The sequence below is a fragment of the Leucopleurus acutus genome (genome assembly GCF_964270905.1).
Source record: "Leucopleurus acutus genome assembly, chromosome: 7".
Classification (NCBI taxonomy): domain Eukaryota; kingdom Metazoa; phylum Chordata; class Mammalia; order Artiodactyla; family Delphinidae; genus Leucopleurus; species Leucopleurus acutus.
In genome coordinates, this window is record NC_139150.1 from 12,228,921 (window position 1) to 12,250,673 (window position 21,753).

General features: G+C 36.9%; 1 protein-coding gene across 3 annotated transcripts in view; it reads left to right on the forward strand.

Moving 5' to 3' along the window:
• The window catches only part of RC3H2 (ring finger and CCCH-type domains 2), a 52,372-nt gene that overhangs the window by 23,950 nt on the left and 6,669 nt on the right, over nucleotides 1–21,753 (forward strand). Inside the window, exons 6-20 of one of the 3 annotated variants that reach the window (XM_082842111.1) lie at nucleotides 2,448–2,648; nucleotides 3,115–3,247; nucleotides 3,360–3,478; nucleotides 4,754–4,866; nucleotides 11,477–11,785; nucleotides 15,712–15,926; nucleotides 16,610–17,043; nucleotides 17,634–17,804; nucleotides 19,188–19,334; nucleotides 19,662–19,875; nucleotides 20,116–20,200; nucleotides 20,782–20,863; nucleotides 20,960–21,094; nucleotides 21,348–21,455; nucleotides 21,553–21,701. In XM_082842111.1, the coding sequence (XP_082698237.1) occupies nucleotides 2,448–2,648; nucleotides 3,115–3,247; nucleotides 3,360–3,478; nucleotides 4,754–4,866; nucleotides 11,477–11,785; nucleotides 15,712–15,926; nucleotides 16,610–17,043; nucleotides 17,634–17,804; nucleotides 19,188–19,334; nucleotides 19,662–19,875; nucleotides 20,116–20,200; nucleotides 20,782–20,863; nucleotides 20,960–21,094; nucleotides 21,348–21,455; nucleotides 21,553–21,701 (2,615 nt within the window). Of the gene's footprint in view, nucleotides 1–2,447; nucleotides 2,649–3,114; nucleotides 3,248–3,359; nucleotides 3,479–4,753; nucleotides 4,867–11,476; nucleotides 11,786–15,711; nucleotides 15,927–16,609; nucleotides 17,044–17,633; nucleotides 17,805–19,187; nucleotides 19,335–19,661; nucleotides 19,876–20,115; nucleotides 20,201–20,781; nucleotides 20,864–20,959; nucleotides 21,095–21,347; nucleotides 21,456–21,552; nucleotides 21,708–21,753 lie in introns of all 3 variants that reach the window. The other 2 variants (XM_082842112.1, XM_082842113.1) reach the window with 2 other exon arrangements.

The following is a 21,753-nucleotide window of genomic DNA, read 5'->3' on the forward strand; positions in this document are numbered from 1 at the left end:
GTAATATTCTGAATCTTTTGTTATCATTTCAACAGGCTTCACAGCTTCTTCACCAGGAGTAGATTCCATCTCAAGAAACCATTTTCTTTGCTCATGCATAAGAAGCAACTCCTCATCCATTAAAGGTTTATCATGAGATTGCAGCAATTCAGTCACATATTTAGGCTCCACTTCAGTTCTCGTTCTCTTGCTGTTTCCACCACATCTGCAGTCACTTCCTCCACTGAAGTCTTGAACCATTCAAAGTCATCCATGAGGGCTGGAATCAACTTCCTCCAAACTCCTGTTAATGTTGATATTTTAACCTCTTTCTGTGAATCACGAATGTTCTTAGTGGCATCTAGAATGGGTGAATCCTTTCCAACCGGTTTTCAGTTTTCTTTGCCCAGATCCATCAAAGGAATTACTATCTATGGCAGCTCTAGCCTTACAAAATGTATCTCTTAACTAATAAGACTTGTCAGAATTACTCCTTGATCCATGGGCTGCAGAATGGATGTTGTGTTAGCAGGCATGAAAACAACGTTAATCTCATTGTATATCTCTATTGGAGCGCTTGAGTGACCAGGTGCATTGTCAACGAGCAGTAATATTTTGAAAGGAATCTTTTTTTCTAAGCAGTAGGTCTGATCAGTGGGCTTAAAATATCTAGTAAACCATATTGTAAACAGATGTGCTGTCATTTGGGCTTTGTTGTTCCATTTCTAGAGTACAGGCAGAGTAGATTTAGCGTAGTTCTTAAGGGCCCTAGCTAGGATTTTTGGAAAGGTAAATGAAGATTGGCTTCAATTTAATGTCACCAGCTGCATTAGCTCCCAACAGGAGAAGCTTTGAAGCTCTGAAGACAGGCACTGACTTCTCCTGTCTAGCTATGAAAGTCCTAGATAGCGTCTTCTTCCAATACAGGACTGTTTCATTTACATTGAAAAATCTGTGCTTTAGTGTAGCCTCTTTCATTAATTATCTTAGCTAGATCTTCTGTATAACCTCCTGCAGTTTCTACGTTAGCACTTCCGGCTTGCTTCATCTTGTAATTTTATGTTATAGAGTCGTCTTCTTTCCTTAAACCTCATGAACCAACCACTGCTAGGTTCAGACTTTTCTTCTGCAGTTTCCTCACGTCTCTCAGCCTTCAGAGAATTAAGGGGAGTTAGGGCCTTGCTGTGGATTAGGCTTTGGCTTAAGGGAATGTTGTGGCTGGTTTGATCTTCTATCCAAACCAATAAAACTTTCTCCATATCAGCAATAAGGCTCTTTTGCTTTCTTATCATTTGTGTGTTCACTGGAGTAGTGCTTTTAATTTCCTTTAAGAACTTCTCCTTTGCATTTACCACTTGGCAAGCTCTTGGCACAAGAGGCCTAGGTTTCAGCCTGTCTTGGCTTTCAACATGCCTTCCTCACTAAGCTTAATCATTTCTAGCTTTTGATTTAAAGTGAGAGATGTGACTCTTCCTTTCACTTGAAGCCCTTTGTGGGGCTGTTAACTGGCCTACTTTCAATATTGTTGTGTCTCAGGGAGTAGGGAGACCTGAGGAGAGGGAAAGAGGCAGGGGAACACCAGTTGATAGAGCAGTCAGAACACACATTTATCAATTAAGTTCACCAGCTTTTATGGATGTGGTTCATGGCGCCCCAAAACAACAATAGTAACATAAAATATCATTGATCACAGATCACCATAACAAATGTAATAATAATGAAGTTTGAAATATTGCAAAAATTAACCAAAATGTAACATAGAAACATGAAGTGAGTAAATGCTGTTGGAAAAATGGCGCCAATAGATTTGCTTGACACAGAGTTGCCACAGACCTTCAGTTTGTAAAAGACACAGTACCTATCGGTGAAGCACAATAAATTAAATGCAATAAAACAAATTGTGCCTGTCCCCAAATTTCTCACCATAGTATACAATGCCCTCTGTGATTCTTCTCCAGCCTACATCTTAGCCTTTAATTCCATGTGCTCTGCTCTTTCATGTTTCTGTTTACCACTTGCTACTCTTTTGAGAATTCTATTCCTCACCCTTCTTTGCCTGGGGAACTCCTGTTCATTCTTCGGGACTCAGTTCATGTAGCCTTCTGGTGGGGGAAGCCTTCCCTGATACTCACCCTTCCCTCCCCCACCTGTCAGATTTAATTGCCTTTCCTTTATGTTGCCATAGAGTCTTACAATAGCACTTATACTATAACTTTCTATTTACAAGTTTCTTCCCTACCACCTGCTGAGCTCATTGAAGGAAGGCAGAACTATGTATTAGGTTTTGTAAGTTCTGCTTTGTTCCAAAAAGAATTTGTGGTGAGGACATTATTTTCTTTGTACCTTCTCCATGTAGTATCTGATAGGCTATAGGTATCTCCCCCATCCAAAAAAAAGAAAAAGTTGTTTGGGGAAGGAGAAAGAGCAGAGTAATTCTGATGGGTTTTTCTCTCCTTTCTATTTTTTAGGTTACCAAAAGGGATGAAGACTCTTCCCTGATGCAGCTAAAGGAGGAATTTCGGAGTTATGAGGCTTTACGCAGAGAACATGATGCCCAAATTGTTCATATTGCTATGGAAGCAGGACTCCGTATTTCACCTGAGCAGTGGTCTTCACTTCTGTATGGTGACTTGGCGCATAAATCACACATGCAGTCTATCATTGATAAGGTTTGTGAAGTTAGAGACGCTGATTTTATATCATTCTGCTACATTGGAGAGTATTTGAATCTTTTGAAGGGAGTAAAGAGACAACCAATTGGAGAGTCCTGTTTTTACATATAAGACTGTTATAAATATCTTTCTTTTTTATTATTTTCTAACTTTTAAAATAAACTAAGGGGGGCAACAGGGAAGCAAATACAGGATGTTAGCATAAAAGTAGCCTGGCTAACCAAGTCTGTCATTTATCTATATTCTGACACCAGTTAGCTAATAAATAAGTTTTCTAAGTGTCTAATGATGAATTTCATAGGGCAGATTCTGAGGTGAAAATTTAATTCATCATTGATACTCCTACTATGGAATCTGAAGACACTTGAAAACCTATTCAGTATGTTGACTAAATGAAAGCATTTGAATATAGACAGGTCATAAAAACCAGAGTAAAAACCATTCTGTTTTCTTTTTATGTTAGCTGCAGTCTCCAGAATCATTTGCAAAGAGTGTTCAGGAATTGACAATTGTTTTGCAACGAACAGGTGACCCAGCTAACTTAAATAGACTGAGGCCTCATTTAGAGCTTCTTGCAAACATAGACCCTAATCCAGGTATGTGACAAAATAATTGCTTATACTTTTTCTACCTTTGAGGTAAATAACACAAGAGACTTACTGCTAACAAATTCTTTTCGTCATCCCATCCCCTTGGTGGACTATACAGATGCTGTTTCACCAACTTGGGAGCAGCTAGAAAATGCAATGGTAGCTGTTAAAACAGTGGTTCATGGCCTTGTGGACTTCATACAAAATTATAGTAGAAAAGGCCATGAGACACCTCAGGTAAGCACATTTATTGCACTTCTGACTGCTCTTAAATTTTTAACAGGGCATCCTGAACATCTTAACAAGCTGTTTGGTTAATGGACTCCTTATGTGACTCCACTCTCACATAAGTTTTTATTGTCTCTCTTCTTTTGAGAGAAACCCAAGTTTTAGTGCACCTGATAAATAATTCATAGTACAGCAGCAGTTGGAGGCATATCTTGAATATGAGTTTACTGCAGGTTTTTTTGACCAACTCTATAGATCTGATTCCTTCCAAATATTTTGTCTAATTTTCTTCTATTGTGGGGAAATTGTCACTTTTTTCTCCTTTGCTGCCATACCAATGAATTCATGTTTGTATATGTGTGGAAGTAAATAAATAAGTATTTTCAGTGTCCTTTGAAGGAGTTATTTAAGGTAAAATCCTTCATTCTAGTAATAACGTCCATTTATTAAATCACTATGAGCCAGTCCCTATGTTCAGTATTTTACATATATTATTTCTAATCATCACAGCCACCTGCAAGATAATTGCTGTTCCCAAGCTGAAGTTTAAAGAGGTTAAATAACATATGTAAGGTCATGGTGGCAGTAAGTGACAGAACTGGTATCAAATCTACTCCAAAGTGATCTTTCCACTCTTCTGTCCTTATTCTATTAGAAGACATTATAATGTTCAAATCTTAACTGAAAGATGAATGTTTTATATTTATTAAGGTCATAGAAATAACAATGACATCTTAGATTTTGATGCAAATTATAGCAGTTATGATGATGTTTTTATATTTTGCCTCATTATTTGTATGAACTTAGCTCCAAGCCTTAGAAGAAAGGTGTACTCTCAAATTGACAAATAAATTAGTATTTCTTAATTTTTAACTTCTGGGGTAAGTTGTATTCTCCCTTTTCCTGAGAACATTTAAGTGGACAAAGCTTCTGGCTTTTTTAATGCTTTTTGAAATTGGTTGCTTGATTTGGGTATCATAATTTTGAGACAGCAATGAATTGATGAGAAAATCTTTTATTTTCATGGGCATTTTGTTGCCTGACAAATAAGTAACATAACATTTGAACCAGTTCCAGATAATCCTCAGAATGAATATCTAAAATACCAGCTCAGGGTTATGCCACATAACTCATAACAGGAAACAATGCAGTGGTAGTTGTGTCAGCACAAGAATTACTTATCTAACATGAAAAAGAATTAAAGGTGTAATAAAATTCTGGAGTCCCAAGAGTGAGTGACAACTGGAATCTTCACTTTTCCAAACATTGATTTTCTTTTCGTAGCCTCAGCCAAACAGCAAATATAAGACTAGCATGTGCCGAGATTTGCGACAGCAAGGAGGGTGTCCACGAGGAACAAATTGTACTTTTGCCCATTCTCAGGAAGAGCTTGAAAAGTAAGTTAGGAGAACTCTTTTATTTGGGATTAATTTTTGGTCATTATGAAAGTGTTATATAGAGTCTTAAAGTTTGTGATGAGTTTCAAAGATGCAATCAAGTTTGCATTGTGGAAGTCTTTAGATTGAAAAATAACCTTTTCTTTTGAAACCACACCTTGTTGCTTCTGGCAGCATGGTTAACATAATAAGTGATTTAGAACCTTATTCAGCTGTCGTATTTTAGACCATTGTATATCTGGAATCCATGTTTCTGCTAAACACCTGTGCAGAATGAAAGTATTCTTATGTTCACTTTTACTTGCTCAGGTTCCATTGAAGGTAACAACTGAGTCCCAGGTAAAATGGTAAAGCAGATACATTTTCTTTTTATGGTTTTTGGTCTTTTTAACATTCTTTTTTCTGTCTTCTTTTCCCTTTCTCTTGTCCTATGGGTAATCCCTTTTTCTATGTCCATTTACCCCAGACATAAAAGTAAATGGATATAAGCTGTAATATGTGTTGTCCAAGTTTTTGTTATTTTGTTTTTTAACCGAACATTCATCATTGAGATCTCACCAAAAATTGATTCCAGCCTTTCTACTGAATAACTGGTCTTTATATCAACTCTTAATGGACATCTCTCTTGTTTTTAGACATTTTAAACCCGATTTGAGCTAATTTTCTCCTATTATACATCTTCTCTTGTGTACATCTTCTATCTGCTATCCCTAAGTGTACCCTGTCCAGCCAGTTATATGTGCCATGTTATAGGAATCATCTTTGCCAGCTTTCACCTGCTTGTCTTAGTCACCAAGTTCTGTTAGTTCACCTTCCTATATATTTCTTGACTCTTCCTTGTTCTTTCTGTCCTTATAGTCTAAGCTGTCATCCCCTTTTCTTGATCCATAGTTGCCTCCTAACTAGTCATCTTACAGCTATCGTTGCCCACCCCCAATCCCATTATTCCCCCCAAAATAGGGAGAACTTTACACATAAGGCTCATTGCAGGTAATGAGACTTGGGCATCCCTGTGGATAAACATATAAAATCTGCTCTGGCCCGCAAGACTCTGCGTCATCTAGTTTGTGCCTGCCTTTTTTATCTCATCTCACAACGCTCCCAAATTTTATTGTATACTCAAGCCACGCTGACTGTTTGTCAGTGCCATGCTCCTTCCCACCTGAAGTCTTTTATATAATGTGGTTCCTTCTAGCCTTGTCTTTGGAGCTTTCCCTGTGCCTAGCTCATCCTTTCTTTTTCAGGGGCATCCCCCCAGTATTTCATACTAAACCAGGTTCCTCTTTTTCCTGCTTATCAAAATTATAATTAACTTATGGAGTCTGTCTTGGGGGTTGACAAACTTTTCTGTAGAGATGCAGTTAGTGAATGTTTTCAGCTTGGTGAACCATTCATTGGTCTCAGTCAACCCACTCTACTCTGCCACTGTAGCAAAAAAGCCACCATAGACAATGCATAAAATGGGCATGGCTTTAAACTTTATTTACAAAAACAAGCAACTTTGACCCATAGGTGATAGTTTGCTGACCCCTGATCTATTTATTGAATGTTTGCCTTACTGAAGTGTAAGGTCCATGGACTATATATCCATCTTGTTTATTATTGTCTCCTCTTTTCAGTGGCTAGCACTGGGCCCTGCACATAATGAGCTCTACAGCAACAGCAGTGTGATGGAAGATAAATGTGTGTGCATTAAAAAGAAGAGCAGAAACATGCTTCCCTTCTTACTATCCCCCTGCTTCTCCCAGACTGGAAGATCCCAGAGAGGCTGCAGGAGTCTTAAGAAAAAAAGGGTGCTGTTTGCATCTAGTCTAGGCAGTTCTATATGATGTATACAGAGTTTTACATCAAGATGATTTTTTAGACTCGAGATATTTTGAGCTTGTCCATACCTGAAGTAGAGCTTTTTAGTTAAAATAGAGCTTTTTAGGGGACCTTGCTTGGGAGCACTTAAAAAAGAGAAGAAACTGTGTGATTTCATACTCCACTCACAACTGGTGCCCACCTGAAAATCCATTTTACCTCTTACACCTTCAAATTGGCTTCCTGCTCTCCATCTCCAGTTCCTACTTCAGAACTTTATTATTTCTTGCCTGAGCTTATATTGGTAGCAGTAAAAATAATAATAGCCAAATTAATCAGTCAAATTTTGTGCCAGGTGTAATGTTTAATGTTTCACGTGTTTACCCAATTTGTCTATTCTACTGCTATGTGGCTTTTTTTTACTTAATTAATTGATTAATTTATATATTTATTTTTGGCTGTGTCGGGTCTTCACTGCTGCACGCGGACTTTCTCTAGTTGTGGCGAGCGGGAGCTACTCTTTGTTGCAGCGCATGTGCTTCTCATTGTGGTGGCTTCTCGTTGCAGAGCATGGGTTCTAGGTGCACGGGCTTCAGTAGTTGTGGCTCATGGGCTTCGTTGCTCCACAGCATGTGGGGTCTCCCTGGACCGGGGCTCGAACCCATGTCCCTGCGTTGGCAGGTGGATTCTTAACCACTGCGCCACCAGGGAAGTCCTGCTATGTAGCTTTTTTACATGCATCTCCCTATGTCTCAACCAAGATTTTCTTTCACAAATACGGGTTTAATCATGTCCATCTTCTGCTTTAAATTCTTAATTGGTTCCTCAGTATATCACTGGTTCTGGGCCCAATCTTGCTTTCCAGCCTTATTCCACCTTTTGCATTCTTTATTTTTTTAAGGTACATCCAGTTTACTAGTATATGAATTCTTTCACTCTTCTTTCCCTTATACATGTTGTTCACTATATCATATGCTTTCCTCTTCTCTGTTTGGAGAGCTCCTGTTCCTGATTATACTCAGATATCATCTTCTGTCTGAAAACTTCCCTGACTTCCCAGGCAGTGTTAGTTGCTTTCTTCACTGTGCTGCCATAGTACTCTATACCTGGTAACTTTATAACTACCAGTTCTCTCACTGTATTGCAATTATTTATTTACTGGTGTGTATTTTCACTGGACTTCGTTTATTTTATGGGTTATTCATCTTTATATTTTCTGCACTTAACAGGTATTTGACATGTAAACTCAGGATATTTATGTTGAAAGAGCAAATAATCTATAGTTCATATTTCCAACCAGCTTCACACTCTCTGTTGCTGTTAAATAAAAGAAGAAGAAGAAGAAGGAAAAACAGGGTAATACAAAGCATTAAGGAATTGGAAGATGTCATTATCTCGTTGGTTAAAAAAATGCATGTTGCTACCCAGCTTTGGACTTTTTGAGGGCGGAGCCTTTATCTTAGCTCGCATAATGTACCAGGAGGAATTCAGCAAATGTTTGTTTAACTTAAATAAATTTTATCCCAGCCTGCTTTCTCTACTATACATATCTCTAACCAAACAAATGCCCAGAATCTCTCTTAAGAATATTTGTGTGAATATATTTTAGAATTTAGGGTATTGGAATCCTATTCCCAAAAATTGCTGCATTCTGGAGAGTATCAAAAGCCTGAGGTCAACCAGCTCAAGAAATATTTTTAAAAATGGTTGTTAAGTGCTAGGTACTATTTGAGGTACTTCTAGTGGGGAAAGAAGAACAGTAAACATGTAAACGGACAATTTCAGTTACTAATAAAATGCTGTAAAGAAAGTCTGAGGTGGAAACAAGCTTGGCATGTTCAGGAACTAGAAAGAAGACGAGTGTGCCTGGAGAATGAGAAAAATGGCAAAAGATAATGTTGTAGAGATTAGGTGAGGGCCAGACCATATTGGCTTGGTGGACATTGGCAAGGAGTTTGCATTTTATTTTGGAAGCCATTATAGGGTTTTATTCAAATGGAACAATGAGATTTTAATTTTGTCTTAGAAATGTCACTCTAGTGTCTGCATGATGTAGACCAGTTAAACTGCTGCAGTGGTCCAGGCATGAGATTAGTAGCTTGGTCCTAGGACTATAGTAATTGAGATGATGAAAAGTAGCCAGATTTGTGATATATTTTGGAAGTAGAGCTGATAGGACTGATAGATCGAATGTGGGGTATAAAGAAAAGAGAAGATCAAGGATGACGCCAAGGTTTGGGGCCTGCATAACTAAGTAATATCTTTTACGGAGATAGGAAATGCTTGGGGATAGAAAATCAGTACTCTTGGCCATGTGAAGTTTAAGGATTACTCCACATTCATGAGGCAGATATTTATGGAACACCTAACATGTACCAAGCATTGTGCTGAAGATAGAGAGATGAATAAGGAACGCAGAATTCTTGCTCTCATGGGGCTTACATTGTAATAGAGAAGATCAACATAAACCAAATAGAAAACATAATATCTGGTGCTGATTGGCACTACGAAGAAAAATAACAAGGTAAGGAGAAGGAGATTGGGAAAGGGGAGATATTTTAGATAAGATTGTCTGGGAAGGGATCCCAGAGGATATGACATTTAAGCAGACACCTGAATGAAGTGATGATGCACTAGAGAAGAAAAGATAATTATAGGAGTGAAATCTTTGAGAAGGCAAATGGGCTTGGGACCTGGGGTGCAAGTGGCAAGATTGGCCTTAGTTAGGAATAGGAACTCTTCACCTCCTATTTTAGGTGGAGTGTGTAGTTACAGAAGCAGGAAGGTTGGCGGGATTGGTGATGGAAAGATAATTAATTCTCCTCTGGTGTCATCTGTTTTCTCTGTGAAGTGGGAGGCAGTATCATCAGCTGTGGCGGGGCTCTGGGGAATGGAAGGGAGGAGGATGTTAGAGATGGGAAAGTGAATTTAGTAGAAAAGTGTATTAATGTAGTGCTTGGCCATTTTAAATACTTGATCATGATTTTGAAGAGAGTTTAGTCAGCATGACTGCATGATTTTTCTCTAGCAACATTCACCTACTTGAGCAGACACAGAATAAGAGAATAAGTAACAGATTGGATTGGGGTTTTACCAGGTGAGTTCAACAGGGTAATTGGACCAAGGGAATTAAAGGTATTTATAAGGGAGGAATTAATGGTAGATAATGGATTCTAAGCTGGGTAAGGCAGGGAGCCAATACTTGAGGGAGCTCATGGATGACTTTAAAAGAATAGGAGGTAATTGGCTTTTTTCAACTGTGAGGTCCAAATTCCAAGCCTAAGTCTTTAGCTGCCTAGATGCCAGGAGTCCAGTATGTATCCCTGTTTGTCCAGTATGTATCCCTGTTTGTTACTTTACCTTACTCCTCTCTTTTAAGAGACTCACAATTAAAACTTTATTTTTTGCCTGCCCAAGCAATCTTAAGGAAATTTGAAATTTATCCTTTTAGAATGGAAAGCAAGGAGCAGCTGAGCATTTTGTGCAAGAACCTTTGAAGTGAAGAATGAAGATGAAGAGCAGGTTTCAGAGTAGCTTGTTGAGGAAAGCACTGGCCCCTCCATGCCACCAAACTGCCTTTCTAAAATATAGGTCTGCTCATAACCCTCATTCTTCAAGAAGTAATCATTGGTTCCTCAGATCTATAAGATGACATATATAAGCTGGCCATAACCTATGGTTTTTTTGAACTTCATGTTCTATCACTCCACCTTTAGCCAGGCTGATCTGGGAATACTTGTCTTTACTGAGCTTTGCTGCTTCTGTCAGTGTGTGTGTATGAATGAGATGGGGAGAATTGAATAATGAAGCTGTTTATAGATACTGGAGGACTAAAAGGGAAACTATTGTGAAGGCATTGCTCATCACTAACACTGTTTATATCTAATTACCATATGTTTGGTTATATATAACATTAATATCAGATTAATTTAGGTATATGTAATTATGAACCCGTATGTGTGTAGTCTTTCTATTCATATAACATAGTTGTTCACCACTTTAAAATATTGGAGGGAACACTAACTAGGACTACATTGTAATGAAATTTTTGTTGTATGACTGGAAATAAATTTTCTTAAATGGAATCAGAGATCAGGTTGCTTCATATATTAGAGTATTATATCTGACCACCATAAATAAAACCCTGAATTTAATATCAGAAAATATCTTTAATCCAAATACTTTTTACTTTGGTCATAAACTAATCTGAAAAGTAGAATACTAAATTTCTGTATTTTGGTGTAATGTTTAAGAATGAGTTTTGTTTTTTTTTTAATCTCTTTAAAATTATATGATGTCTTAACAATTTGGTAACAACAGAATTCTTTCAACTCTTGCATACCTTTTCATTCTGCCTTCCCAAATAAATTTGGTATGGTTACTTTCATTTTTATATAGTGTACTTTCTATTCCAATTATACAAAATTTTCAAGAAGATCTCTTCCCACTCTCAAAATAGTTTTTTGAATACATTTGTACTTTTCTTGCTACATTAATTATGTGTCTCCATACATAAGTATTGTGTGTATATATATATTGTAGATGGCAGATACATTTTCATGTGATGGCTATCATAGCAGAGTTTGATGTAGACTGTATTTGATATTTAGCTGAAGAAACTTTTTTTTTTAACATCTTTATTGGAGTATAATTGCTTTACAATGGTGTGTTAGTTTCTGAAGAAACCTGTTTTTCAAAGTTGTTCTTCCTTTTAACATTTTTTCCTATTGCTCCCTCCCTTTTTTTTTTTTACTTAGGGTAAGATTTAGTGAAATATTTACTGATATGTTTATTGTTTTTGAAACAGGTATCGATTAAGGAACAAAAAGATCAATGCAACTGTAAGAACGTTTCCTCTTCTAAATAAAGTTGGTGTAAACAACACTGTCACAACCACAGCCGGAAATGTCATTTCTGTCATAGGAAGTACTGAAACAACGGGGAAAATTGTTCCAAGTACAAACGGAATTTCAAATGCAGAAAACAGTGTTTCCCAGCTAATTCCTCGTAGTACTGACAGTACATTAAGAGCTCTGGAGACTGTGAAGAAAGTGGGGAAGGTTGGCACTAATGGTCAGAATGCTGCTGGGCCTTCTGCAGAGTCTGTAACTGAAAAGTAAGTATTAGGTAAAAATGTTTAACGTGAGTAATTTAGCCTTTTTATAAGTACCTGAGTATTTTTATTTATCCTGAGGAAAAGCAGTTAATCAGAATTTTTATGCAGAATGTTTCATGTAGTAGAAAAAGCACTAAATACCAAAAAAGTTGAGTTCTAGTCCTGGATCTGCAATTGAATAGCTGTGACCTTGGAAATTCACTTCAACTCTGGGTTTTGTTTTCTTCAACTGTAAACTGAAGAGGTTGGACCAGAATTCAGTTTTTCTCACCTTATTTCCTTGAACTTTAGGATTGAGTCCATAGAGGTGCCAAAAAGGAACTAAGTAGAAACCTAAGCAGGTGAGATGCTTGAGCCTCCAGCCCGTTTCAATTAGAACAGTTCCACTTTATGCTCTGTAATGATGTGTAGTTGTTAAGAGGGAAATCTTTAAAGCCAAACTCTGGGTTCAAATTCTGGCTCAGTGTTTCCCAGCTGTTTGATCTTAGGCCGGTTACTTAATCTGTTTTCCTCAGTTTACTTATCCATAAAATTGGTATAATAATACTACCTGCTTCATATGTTGGTTGTGAGGATTAAATGAGTTAATACTGCAATGTGCTTTGAATAGTGCCTGCCACATAGCACTCACTAAGTATCTGCGGCTGTTATTATAACTACCATTATTATTATTACCATTATTGTTGTTTTGGGGTTTCAGCATAAGATTTAATTTGGCGGAAAGGTTTTGGTACTTTAAGAAAAAAGTTTTGGGCTTCCCTGGTGGCGCAGTGGTTGAGAGTCCGCCTGCCAATGCAGCGGACACAGGTTCGTGCCCCAGTCTGGGAAGATCCCACATGGTGCGGAGCGGCTGGGCCCGTGAGCCATGGCCACTGAGCCTGTGCGTCCAGAGCCTGTGCTCTGCAACGGGAGAGGCCACAACAGTGAGAGGCCCCCCCCAAAAAAGAGTTTGGCTTTATTCATCAATAGGTTTAAAAAAAAAAAAGAAAGATGTTTTAAAACTTCCCGATTATCTGAAAAGTTACTTCCACCTCTAATACCTCAGGCTTTTGTACTCTTTTAAGCATCTTAAAATCTGAGCTAAAGCATGTTTAGATTGTTGCCCATAAATAGTCTGTCAGTGTCTATTATATACCTTTTGGGGAAAAAGCGTTATGCTAGGCACACAGTAAATTGCTAGGGATTTCAAATAATAAATGGATAGGTAGACATTTATATTCTTTATTTCTGCAATTAGCATGTGATAGGGAAATTTGTTTATCAGAGGATCCTTATAATCTTCCCTCAGAGAGATCTTCGAAGAGATAAATCAGAGAACATTGTCTAATTTAGCAAATGTTATTTACACACTAATACTGAGCTCTGATTTTGGCACTCTTGAAAATACATGAGAGTGCTGCAACTGAGACCTAACACAGCCCAAAAAAATAAAGAAAATTTTAAAAATAAATAAAGAAAAAGAAAAAAGAAAATACATGAGATGTAAAAGATATCTGTGCATTTAAGAAACTTATGAAGACATAGTTGGGGAGACAGCATTTACATAAATGAAGCAATATTGGGGTTGGATTAAAGGATAGGAAAATTTTATATTGCTGGGTGAAATATAAGATTTAGATAGGTAGGTTGGCACCAGATTATGGAGGTCTTGTGTTAAATATATTTAGAAAATGAGCTTTTGAAGGGTTTTGGCAAGGTAAAGTTGTAAAACCATTTTATATTCATACGGTGAAATGTTACTCAGCCATTAAAGAATAAGGTACTAGTACATACTACAATATGGATGAACCTTGAAAACATTATATTAAGTGAAAGAAGCTAGATACAAAAGCCAAATATTGTAGAATTCCATTTATGTGAATGTCCAGAATAAGCAAATCCATAGAAGACAGAAAGTAGATGAATAGTTGCTAGGGGCTGGGGCTGGGGAACAAGGAGATGGGGAGTGAATGCTAGTGAGTACAGGTTTCTTTTAGGGCTGGTAAAAATGTTTCAGAATAAGATAGCAGTGATGGTTGCACAGCCTTGGGAATATACCAGAAATCACTGAATTGTACACCTTACAAGGGTAAATATATCTTAGTTTTTAAAATAATGATGGACTAGAGAAAACAACTTTCAAAAATAAGTAAATCTCGGTAAATAAATCATTTATTCATTCAGAAATTATGATATGTGCCAAATACCAGGACAATTGGCATAGTTAATGAAAATGAAGTAGATATACTCCCTGCTTCTAAGAGTCTTCCAGTGTAGTTTGGGAGACAGACATAAACAGATACATAATATATTCTGAAAGGTACTGTAATGGAGTTGTGTTTCAAGTGTTATTAAAACACAAAAAATAACAATAATTCTACCTGGAGTTACTGTGGAAAATTTTTTAGAGGTAAGGTGATGACACCTGAGCCATTCCAAAAGTATGGCTAATTAGGAAGGAAGGGTCTTGTCAGTAGAGAAGGCAGCACAGGCAAAAGCATGTAGGTAAGAGGGCCTGCTGCAAAGGACAGCCTGGAGTCCTAAATTCATCTAGAATCTAGCTGTCTGGCTGGAATGGGACTGAAAGTTAGCTTTTTCCTTAAGTCTGGATTTTTGGGATAGCTTGCATGATTTCATAAGGCTATGAACCTTGTCATGGATTTTGGTACCTTTTTCCTGCAAAGTCTAAGAATTTGTCATTTCAAAGTACTTATCTGAATTTTATGGTGTATAACATTCTGCTATGGAGGACCAGATAATCTATGTAAAGCACTTAGAATAGTTTCTGGAATGTGCTCATTAATTGATTAGTGTTACTTATTATTGTTAAGAGGAAATCCTAATCATTTTCCTTGTTGCCTTTATTGAACTTCAAAATATAAGCACAGCACTAAAATATCTTTAAACTCTAAGCCATTTGTACTTACTACTATTATCCACAGTTTCTTATTTTCTGCGTTTTAATACACAATTACACATAGAAGTAAACATCTGCTAGACTAATCTCTGCTAGACTTAAAGGCAGCCCATACTCCTTGTTATTTATACTCTTGCTTTAAAAGAGCTTCTCTAGTTTGAGAAAAACCCTCTAATCTAGTTGAGATGCAATGTATTGAATTCCTGCATCATTAACAAGATCTTTTTCTTGGGTCACCACATATCTCAGCTCTGCCAAAGTTTGACTTCTTCAGAGGGCCTAAGAAGCCATGGTGAGATCCTCTGGAGCTGATCGCCTGGTGAATCAACAAAGAAAATCCTTTGTGTTTTTAAAAAAAAAAAAAAAAGCTTGTGTGTTTTGCATCAATTTAATGAGTAACCATTTCGTTGGCATTCTGTTCATCTAGCAGATATTTACTGAGTACCTACTACGTGGCAGGAACTTTTCCATTTGTCCAACAAATATTTACTGAGTGCCTCCTGTGTGCCAGAAACTGTTTTAGATCCTGGGCATGTAGCAGTTAACAAAATGGACAAAAATGGCCTTTCTTCAATAAGTTTACATTTCAGCTAATCTAATGCTTAATATTTAGAGCAGTCCTTCCCTTTACATATCTGTCTTATTTGTGTCAAAAAATTCTACTGGTAAACTATATTGTTTCTGTTGAGAAGTTATTGAACAGGATTTTTTTTTAAACTTCCAGGAGGAAAAATCTTTGTTTAAAGTATGAATAAAAAGGGACTAGTGGGTCACATTGTGCCTGGGATTTGTTTGCAGTTTTTTGTTTTGTTTTTCACCCTCACCAAAATATGAGATCTGTTACTATAATCTTGTGAATTAACAGTGTAAGGTGGTAAGGAAATTCATGGCCTTATTTGTCACTGTGGAAATACCTGAAGCATTTGCTGTTAGTGGTCACTATAATTTTATGAACCATTTCTACTGAGAAAGACTTTTAACAGTCATAGATAGTGATTTATCATTTGCCCTTGTTAAATTTTCTCTCCAGTAAAATTGGTTCTCCACCCAAGACTCCTGTAAGTAATATAGCGGCTACCTCAGCTGGGCCCACTAATGTTGGAACAGAGCTGAATTCTGTGCCTCCAAAATCCAGCCCATTTATAACTAGAGTACCAGTATATCCTCAGCATTCTGAAAACATTCAGTATTTTCAAGATCCAAGGACTCAGATACCCTTTGAAGTCCCACAGTACCCACAGACAGGTAAGTAATTTTAGACAATTCTAAGAAAAAAAGAAACTACAATATAACATTTGTTGTAATAAGTTAGTGAATCATTTATATCTATCTAGAAAATCTACATTAAAAAATTAATCCTTTGGACTCTATGACCCCTAAGTTTTCTTCCTGTCCTAAGAATCTATGATTTTACATACCAGTAGTTTTAAGATTCTCATTCCTATGAATCAAATGTAGGGTCCATGGATGAGCTTTAGTAAGTTCTGTATGTCCTCTGAAATAAGTATACTAAATGTTTGGTTTATATATACTTTAAGTATAATTTTGGAAAGACAATGCACAGCTTATATAGATTATGAAAGAGGTCTTTAACCTCTGCTCCCCAAAAGGTTAAGAATCAATGATGTAACTAATTACTTAATCTAAAACCTGTGGCAATACATGGCCTAGAAGGAAATTTACCAGCCATCTGTTAATAGCTCATCAAGTGTTTTTAAGGAGCAGTTTAACAAATTATTGAACATTAATGATTTTCATATAGTGGTGTCTTGAAAGTGTGTAGTGTCTTTCTAAACCAGGGGTAACTAAAGTAAAGTTAAAAGGTTATTTTATTTTCCAACATTAAAGGCTGCTTTAGACTTTAAACCATTACAAAATGTTAAATTTTACTAAGATTACATTAAATATTCCTCTTTCCAATTTTCAAGGATACTACCCACCACCTCCAACAGTACCAGCTGGTGTGGCTCCCTGTGTTCCTCGCTTTGTGAGGTCCAATAATGTTCCAGAGTCCTCCCTCCCACCTGCTTCCATGCCATATGCTGATCATTACAGTACATTTTCGCCTCGAGATCGAATGAATTCTTCTCCTTACCAACCTCCTCCTCCGCAGCCGTATGGACCAGTTCCTCCAGTACCTTCTGGAATGTATGCTCCTGTGTACGACAGCAGGCGCATCTGGCGCCCACCTATGTACCAACGAGATGACATTATTAGAAGCAATTCTTTACCTCCAATGGATGTGATGCACTCGTCTGTGTATCAGACGTCTTTGCGGGAAAGATATAACTCATTAGATGGGTATTATTCAGTGGCTTGTCAGCCACCAAGTGAGCCAAGGACAACTGTGCCTTTACCAAGGGTAAGTGATAATGGAAATAGGAATGCTGATATAGTGTAGTTGTTAAGACTCTAGAGTCTGGTGTTAGACCTTTCAGGTATATATCCTGGCTCCTCCACTTACTTATTGTGTGACTTATGGAATTTTACTTGACTTCTCTATATCAGTTTTTTCGTATTTGATGGAAATCATAGTAGTACCTACCTCATAAAGCTGTTGTGAGGATTAAATCAGAAAAAGCAAAGCTCTTAGAACTGGACCTGATGCATATTCATGCTCAATAAATGTTATGTTTGGATACGAAACTGATGAGAAGGTAAAAAGAAATCTTCAAAATACAAAGATAGGGCCTATTTTTAGTATCCCCACGTATATACATATGATTTTCCTAAACCAGAGAAGTGAGTGCTCAGATTTTACTTTTAACATTTGACTAAATATTAACCCTTTCGTTTAAGTGTATGGAGAATAGGCTAGGGTGACTTCCCTACTGTATTTTTTTTTTTTTGTCCCAACAATATAATAAATGTTCACATTATTTCCACAGAGCATAGTTAAATTTATTTACCACTCCCTAGATGATTAAGATTGTTTCTTTTATCCCCCCTTAGGAACCTTGTGGTCATTTGAAGACCAGTTGCGAGGAGCAGATAAGAAGAAAGCCAGAGCAGTGGGCACAGTACCACACTCAGAAAGCACCTCTTGTCTCTTCAACTCTTCCTGTGGCAACACAGTCACCAACACCACCTTCTCCTCTATTCAGTGTAGACTTCCGCACTGATGTAAGAAAGGTTTTAATTACTTGATGTTGCAGGGATAGGTCAGACAACTGACTTCAGAGCACTCGTTCAAGCCAGAGTTAGCTATGTTGGATATTTTGCATTGGTTTGGTGGCAGTTGAGTTTAATTCAATAAGCACTGAGTATGTAAGCACTATGGCTAGGCATTGTGATACTCTGAAGGCCACTAAATCACAGTCCTTTTTCCACCAAGAATTCAGAAATCTTTCCAGCAGTATAGTTCTCATTATTTTTATGGCTTTTATTAATAATAAGATTTATATCCACCATTTATTGAGCACCTACTTGTGCCAGGCACTGTATTAAGCAGTTATTTTATTTAATTCTTACAGAATCCTTAGGGGGCAGGTATTACCCATATTTTGCATGTTAGGAATCCTACTCAGAGAAGTTAAGTAATTTGCCCAAGTAGTAAATTCACCCACCCTGTAAGTAGCTTGGATTTGAATTCTGATCTATCTGAGGCATTTCTTCCCTACTTCACAAGAGGTGCAGAAATGCCTACTGTATTATTTATGGTGTTTTAAATCACTGTTAATTATTGTTATCATTTCAAAACAAGTTCTTGTACCAGGATTATTTTAATGTACCCTGTTTTCAGTACTGTTATATTTAGAGCAAACCATTAATTTTTTTTTGATTCATCTGGTTTATTTCCTATCCCTAGAGATACTAAAATAAAATTTTTTCTAGTCTTTTCATTAGGAAAAATTTCAAACATATGCAAAAGTAGAGAGAATAGTAATAAACTCCATGTACCCATTACCCACAATTATCAACTCAGCCCATCTTCTTTCATTTGTACCCCCTCTTCCTACTGGATTATTTTGAAGTAATCCTAGACATCGTATTTTTCCATCCATAAATATTGAATTTTTAAAGTAGATCCAAATTTATCCCATCAAACTTGTACTTCTTCAAAGCAGCTAACCATCTTGACAAGAGTGATAGAATTGCCACTTGCTTAATATAAAAATGTATTTGTATTTATCTGTGTATGTGTATGTGTGTGTTTTCTTTTGCTTTTTTTCATTTTTTAGAGCACTTTGTACCATGTTAGGGGCATGCTATAAATTGTTGATTGGTCTGTATCGTATCAGTCAGGGGTTCCTTATGAGTTCTTAAAGGACAAAGTAAAAAAGAGAAGGCATTCTCTTTTCTATTAATATGTAATATAAATACAAATAATATAAATACTATTGGTTACTTATTACAGTTTTTTATATTAGTTATTGAATGTTTAATTGTTCACTATGAAGTGCTGTGAATTCTATAATAGTTACTTTATATTAGTTACAAGTTTGTAAATTTAAATTTCTTACCAATTGCCTGTGCCTTTTTTTTTTTTTTTCTTTTTTTAATCAGTTCTCTGAAAGTGTGAGTGGCACAAAATTTGAAGAAGATCATCTTTCCCATTATTCCCCCTGGTCTTGTGGCACCATAGGTTCCTGTATAAATGCTATCGATTCAGAGCCCAGAGATGTAATTGCTAATTCAAATGCTGTGTTAATGGTATGATTTGGGGGGCAAGGGTTGTCGTGCATGTTGACTCAAGTTTTAGAATGATTGAATGCTTTCATCTTCATATCGTTGGTATGTTACTCATCTGTAAGCAGCAGAGTTACATTTAGGTAAGCCTGAAATAAATTGCACTTAATGTTTAAATTATTTGGGCATAGTTGAGTGTTTTAAAGTAGATGTTGGGTTATCATTGAGATATACAGCTAATGTTAAATTTACCAGAAAACTTAATTTAATGTCTTTTGAAAGCATGTACTTGTATTATTAGCTGAAGTAATTGCCAACAATCTTTTTATTGATTTTCTTTTATTTATGCAGGACCTGGACAGTGGAGATGTTAAGAGAAGAGTGCATTTATTTGAAACTCAGAGAAGGACAAAAGAAGAAGATCCAATAATTCCTTTTAGTGATGGACCTATCATCTCAAAATGGGGTGCAATTTCTAGATCTTCCCGTACAGGTTACCATACCACGGATCCTGTCCAGGCCACTGCTTCCCAAGGAAGTGCGACTAAACCTATCAGCGTATCAGGTGATCCATTTAACTAATACTTCACCTGATATGTTCTAGCACTGTGCTTTTTAATCCTCACTCTGTTAGATACAGAACATTTCTCTCCATTTAACAGCCACAGTAAACTCAGAATTAAATGGCTTAGCCAGGAGAACATGGCTAGTTGGATAAAATATGGATTTTTTGGAAAAGTATACATTCACACCTATATTTGATTTTTCACTTTTCTGATCATTGTTTCTTTCTACGTTTCTATAGATTATGTCCCTTATGTCAATGCTGTTGATTCAAGATGGAGTTCATATGGTAATGAAGCTACGTCATCAGCACATTATATTGAACGGTAACGTTATGCTTAATTCTTTAGGATTCTCTATTCTCAGAGTACAGATCCTACTCCCAGTTATTCATGAGCTGTGCTTTGCTAGTTTTAGCTATATAACAAATTTCTGGAAAACATTTTACATTTGGAATAATGACTGAATCTTTCAGGGTTGATCTGTTATGTAAAACATATATATAGGACTTCCCTGGTGGCGCAGTGGTTAAGAATCTTCCTGCCAGTGCAGGGGACACGGGTTTGAGCCCTGGTCTGGGAAGATCCCACATGCTGCGGAGCAACTAAGCCTGCGTGCCACAACTACTGAAGCCCACCTGCCTAGAGCCCATGCTCCGCAACAAGAGAAGCCACCACAATGAGAAGCCCGTGCACTGCAACAAAGAGTAGCCCCCGCTCGCCACAACTAGAGAAAGCCTGCGCGCAGCAATGAAGGCCCAACGCAACCAAAAATAAATAAATTAAAAAAAATATATATATATATATATATATATATATATATAGTATATAGTCGTTATATAGTCATTACTGCTTTAGTTGCTTCATTTATTTCACTTTTATAACAGTGAACATATTTTTCTTTAAAGGGACAGATTCATTGTTACTGATTTATCTGGTCATAGAAAGCATTCCAGTACTGGAGACCTTTTGAGCATTGAACTTCAGCAGGTAGGCTCTGTGTCACTCAGCTTTGAATTTTTTAAAAAATAGAATGACATTTAAAAGTTATGGATGGAAGCTGACTTTACTTTTTTTTCCCTCTAGGCCAAGAGTAACTCGTTGCTTCTTCAGAGGGAGGCCAATGCTCTGGCCATGCAACAGAAGTGGAATTCCCTGGACGAAGGCCGTCACCTTACCTTAAATCTTCTAAGCAAGGAAATTGAACTGAGAAATGGAGAGGTAAGGAAACTGAACCTCTCAGCTTCATGCCCAATATATTTGCTGTTTGCTGCTGTTGCATGTTATTTTATGCCATTACTTAGTGCAAAATTTGGCTTTTTCTGGTGGATGATTGCTTTTAAAACTTAAGGGTAGAAATAAAATTGTAGTCCCAGATTTCTTTTTTTAGATCAATCATTGGGACTCCCATTTTAATTTAAAAGGGAAGCCCCAGTTTCCACAGATATGAAATCACCATTTTTCTTAATTACAGAGTGATTATACAGAAGATGCAGCTGATACTAAGCCTGATAGGGATATAGAGTTAGAGCTTTCAGCACTTGATACTGATGAACCTGATGGACAAGGTGAACAGATTGAAGTAAGTACTGCAGTCACACATCTAGGAGGCTTTACTCCATTGGGAATTAAAGTACAGAATACTTTCATACTGAAGGATTAACATTTTATTTTCATAGGAGATCCTGGACATACAGCTTGGTATCAGTTCTCAAAATGATCAGTTACTGAATGGAACAGCAGTAGAAAATGGGCATCCAGTCCAACAACACCAAAAGGAGCCCCTGGAGCAGAAGAGACAGAGTTTAGATGAAGACCATGTGATTCTGTGAGTGTTAGACATAAAATTCATAACCAGTGGGCATAGGGCATGAAGAAAA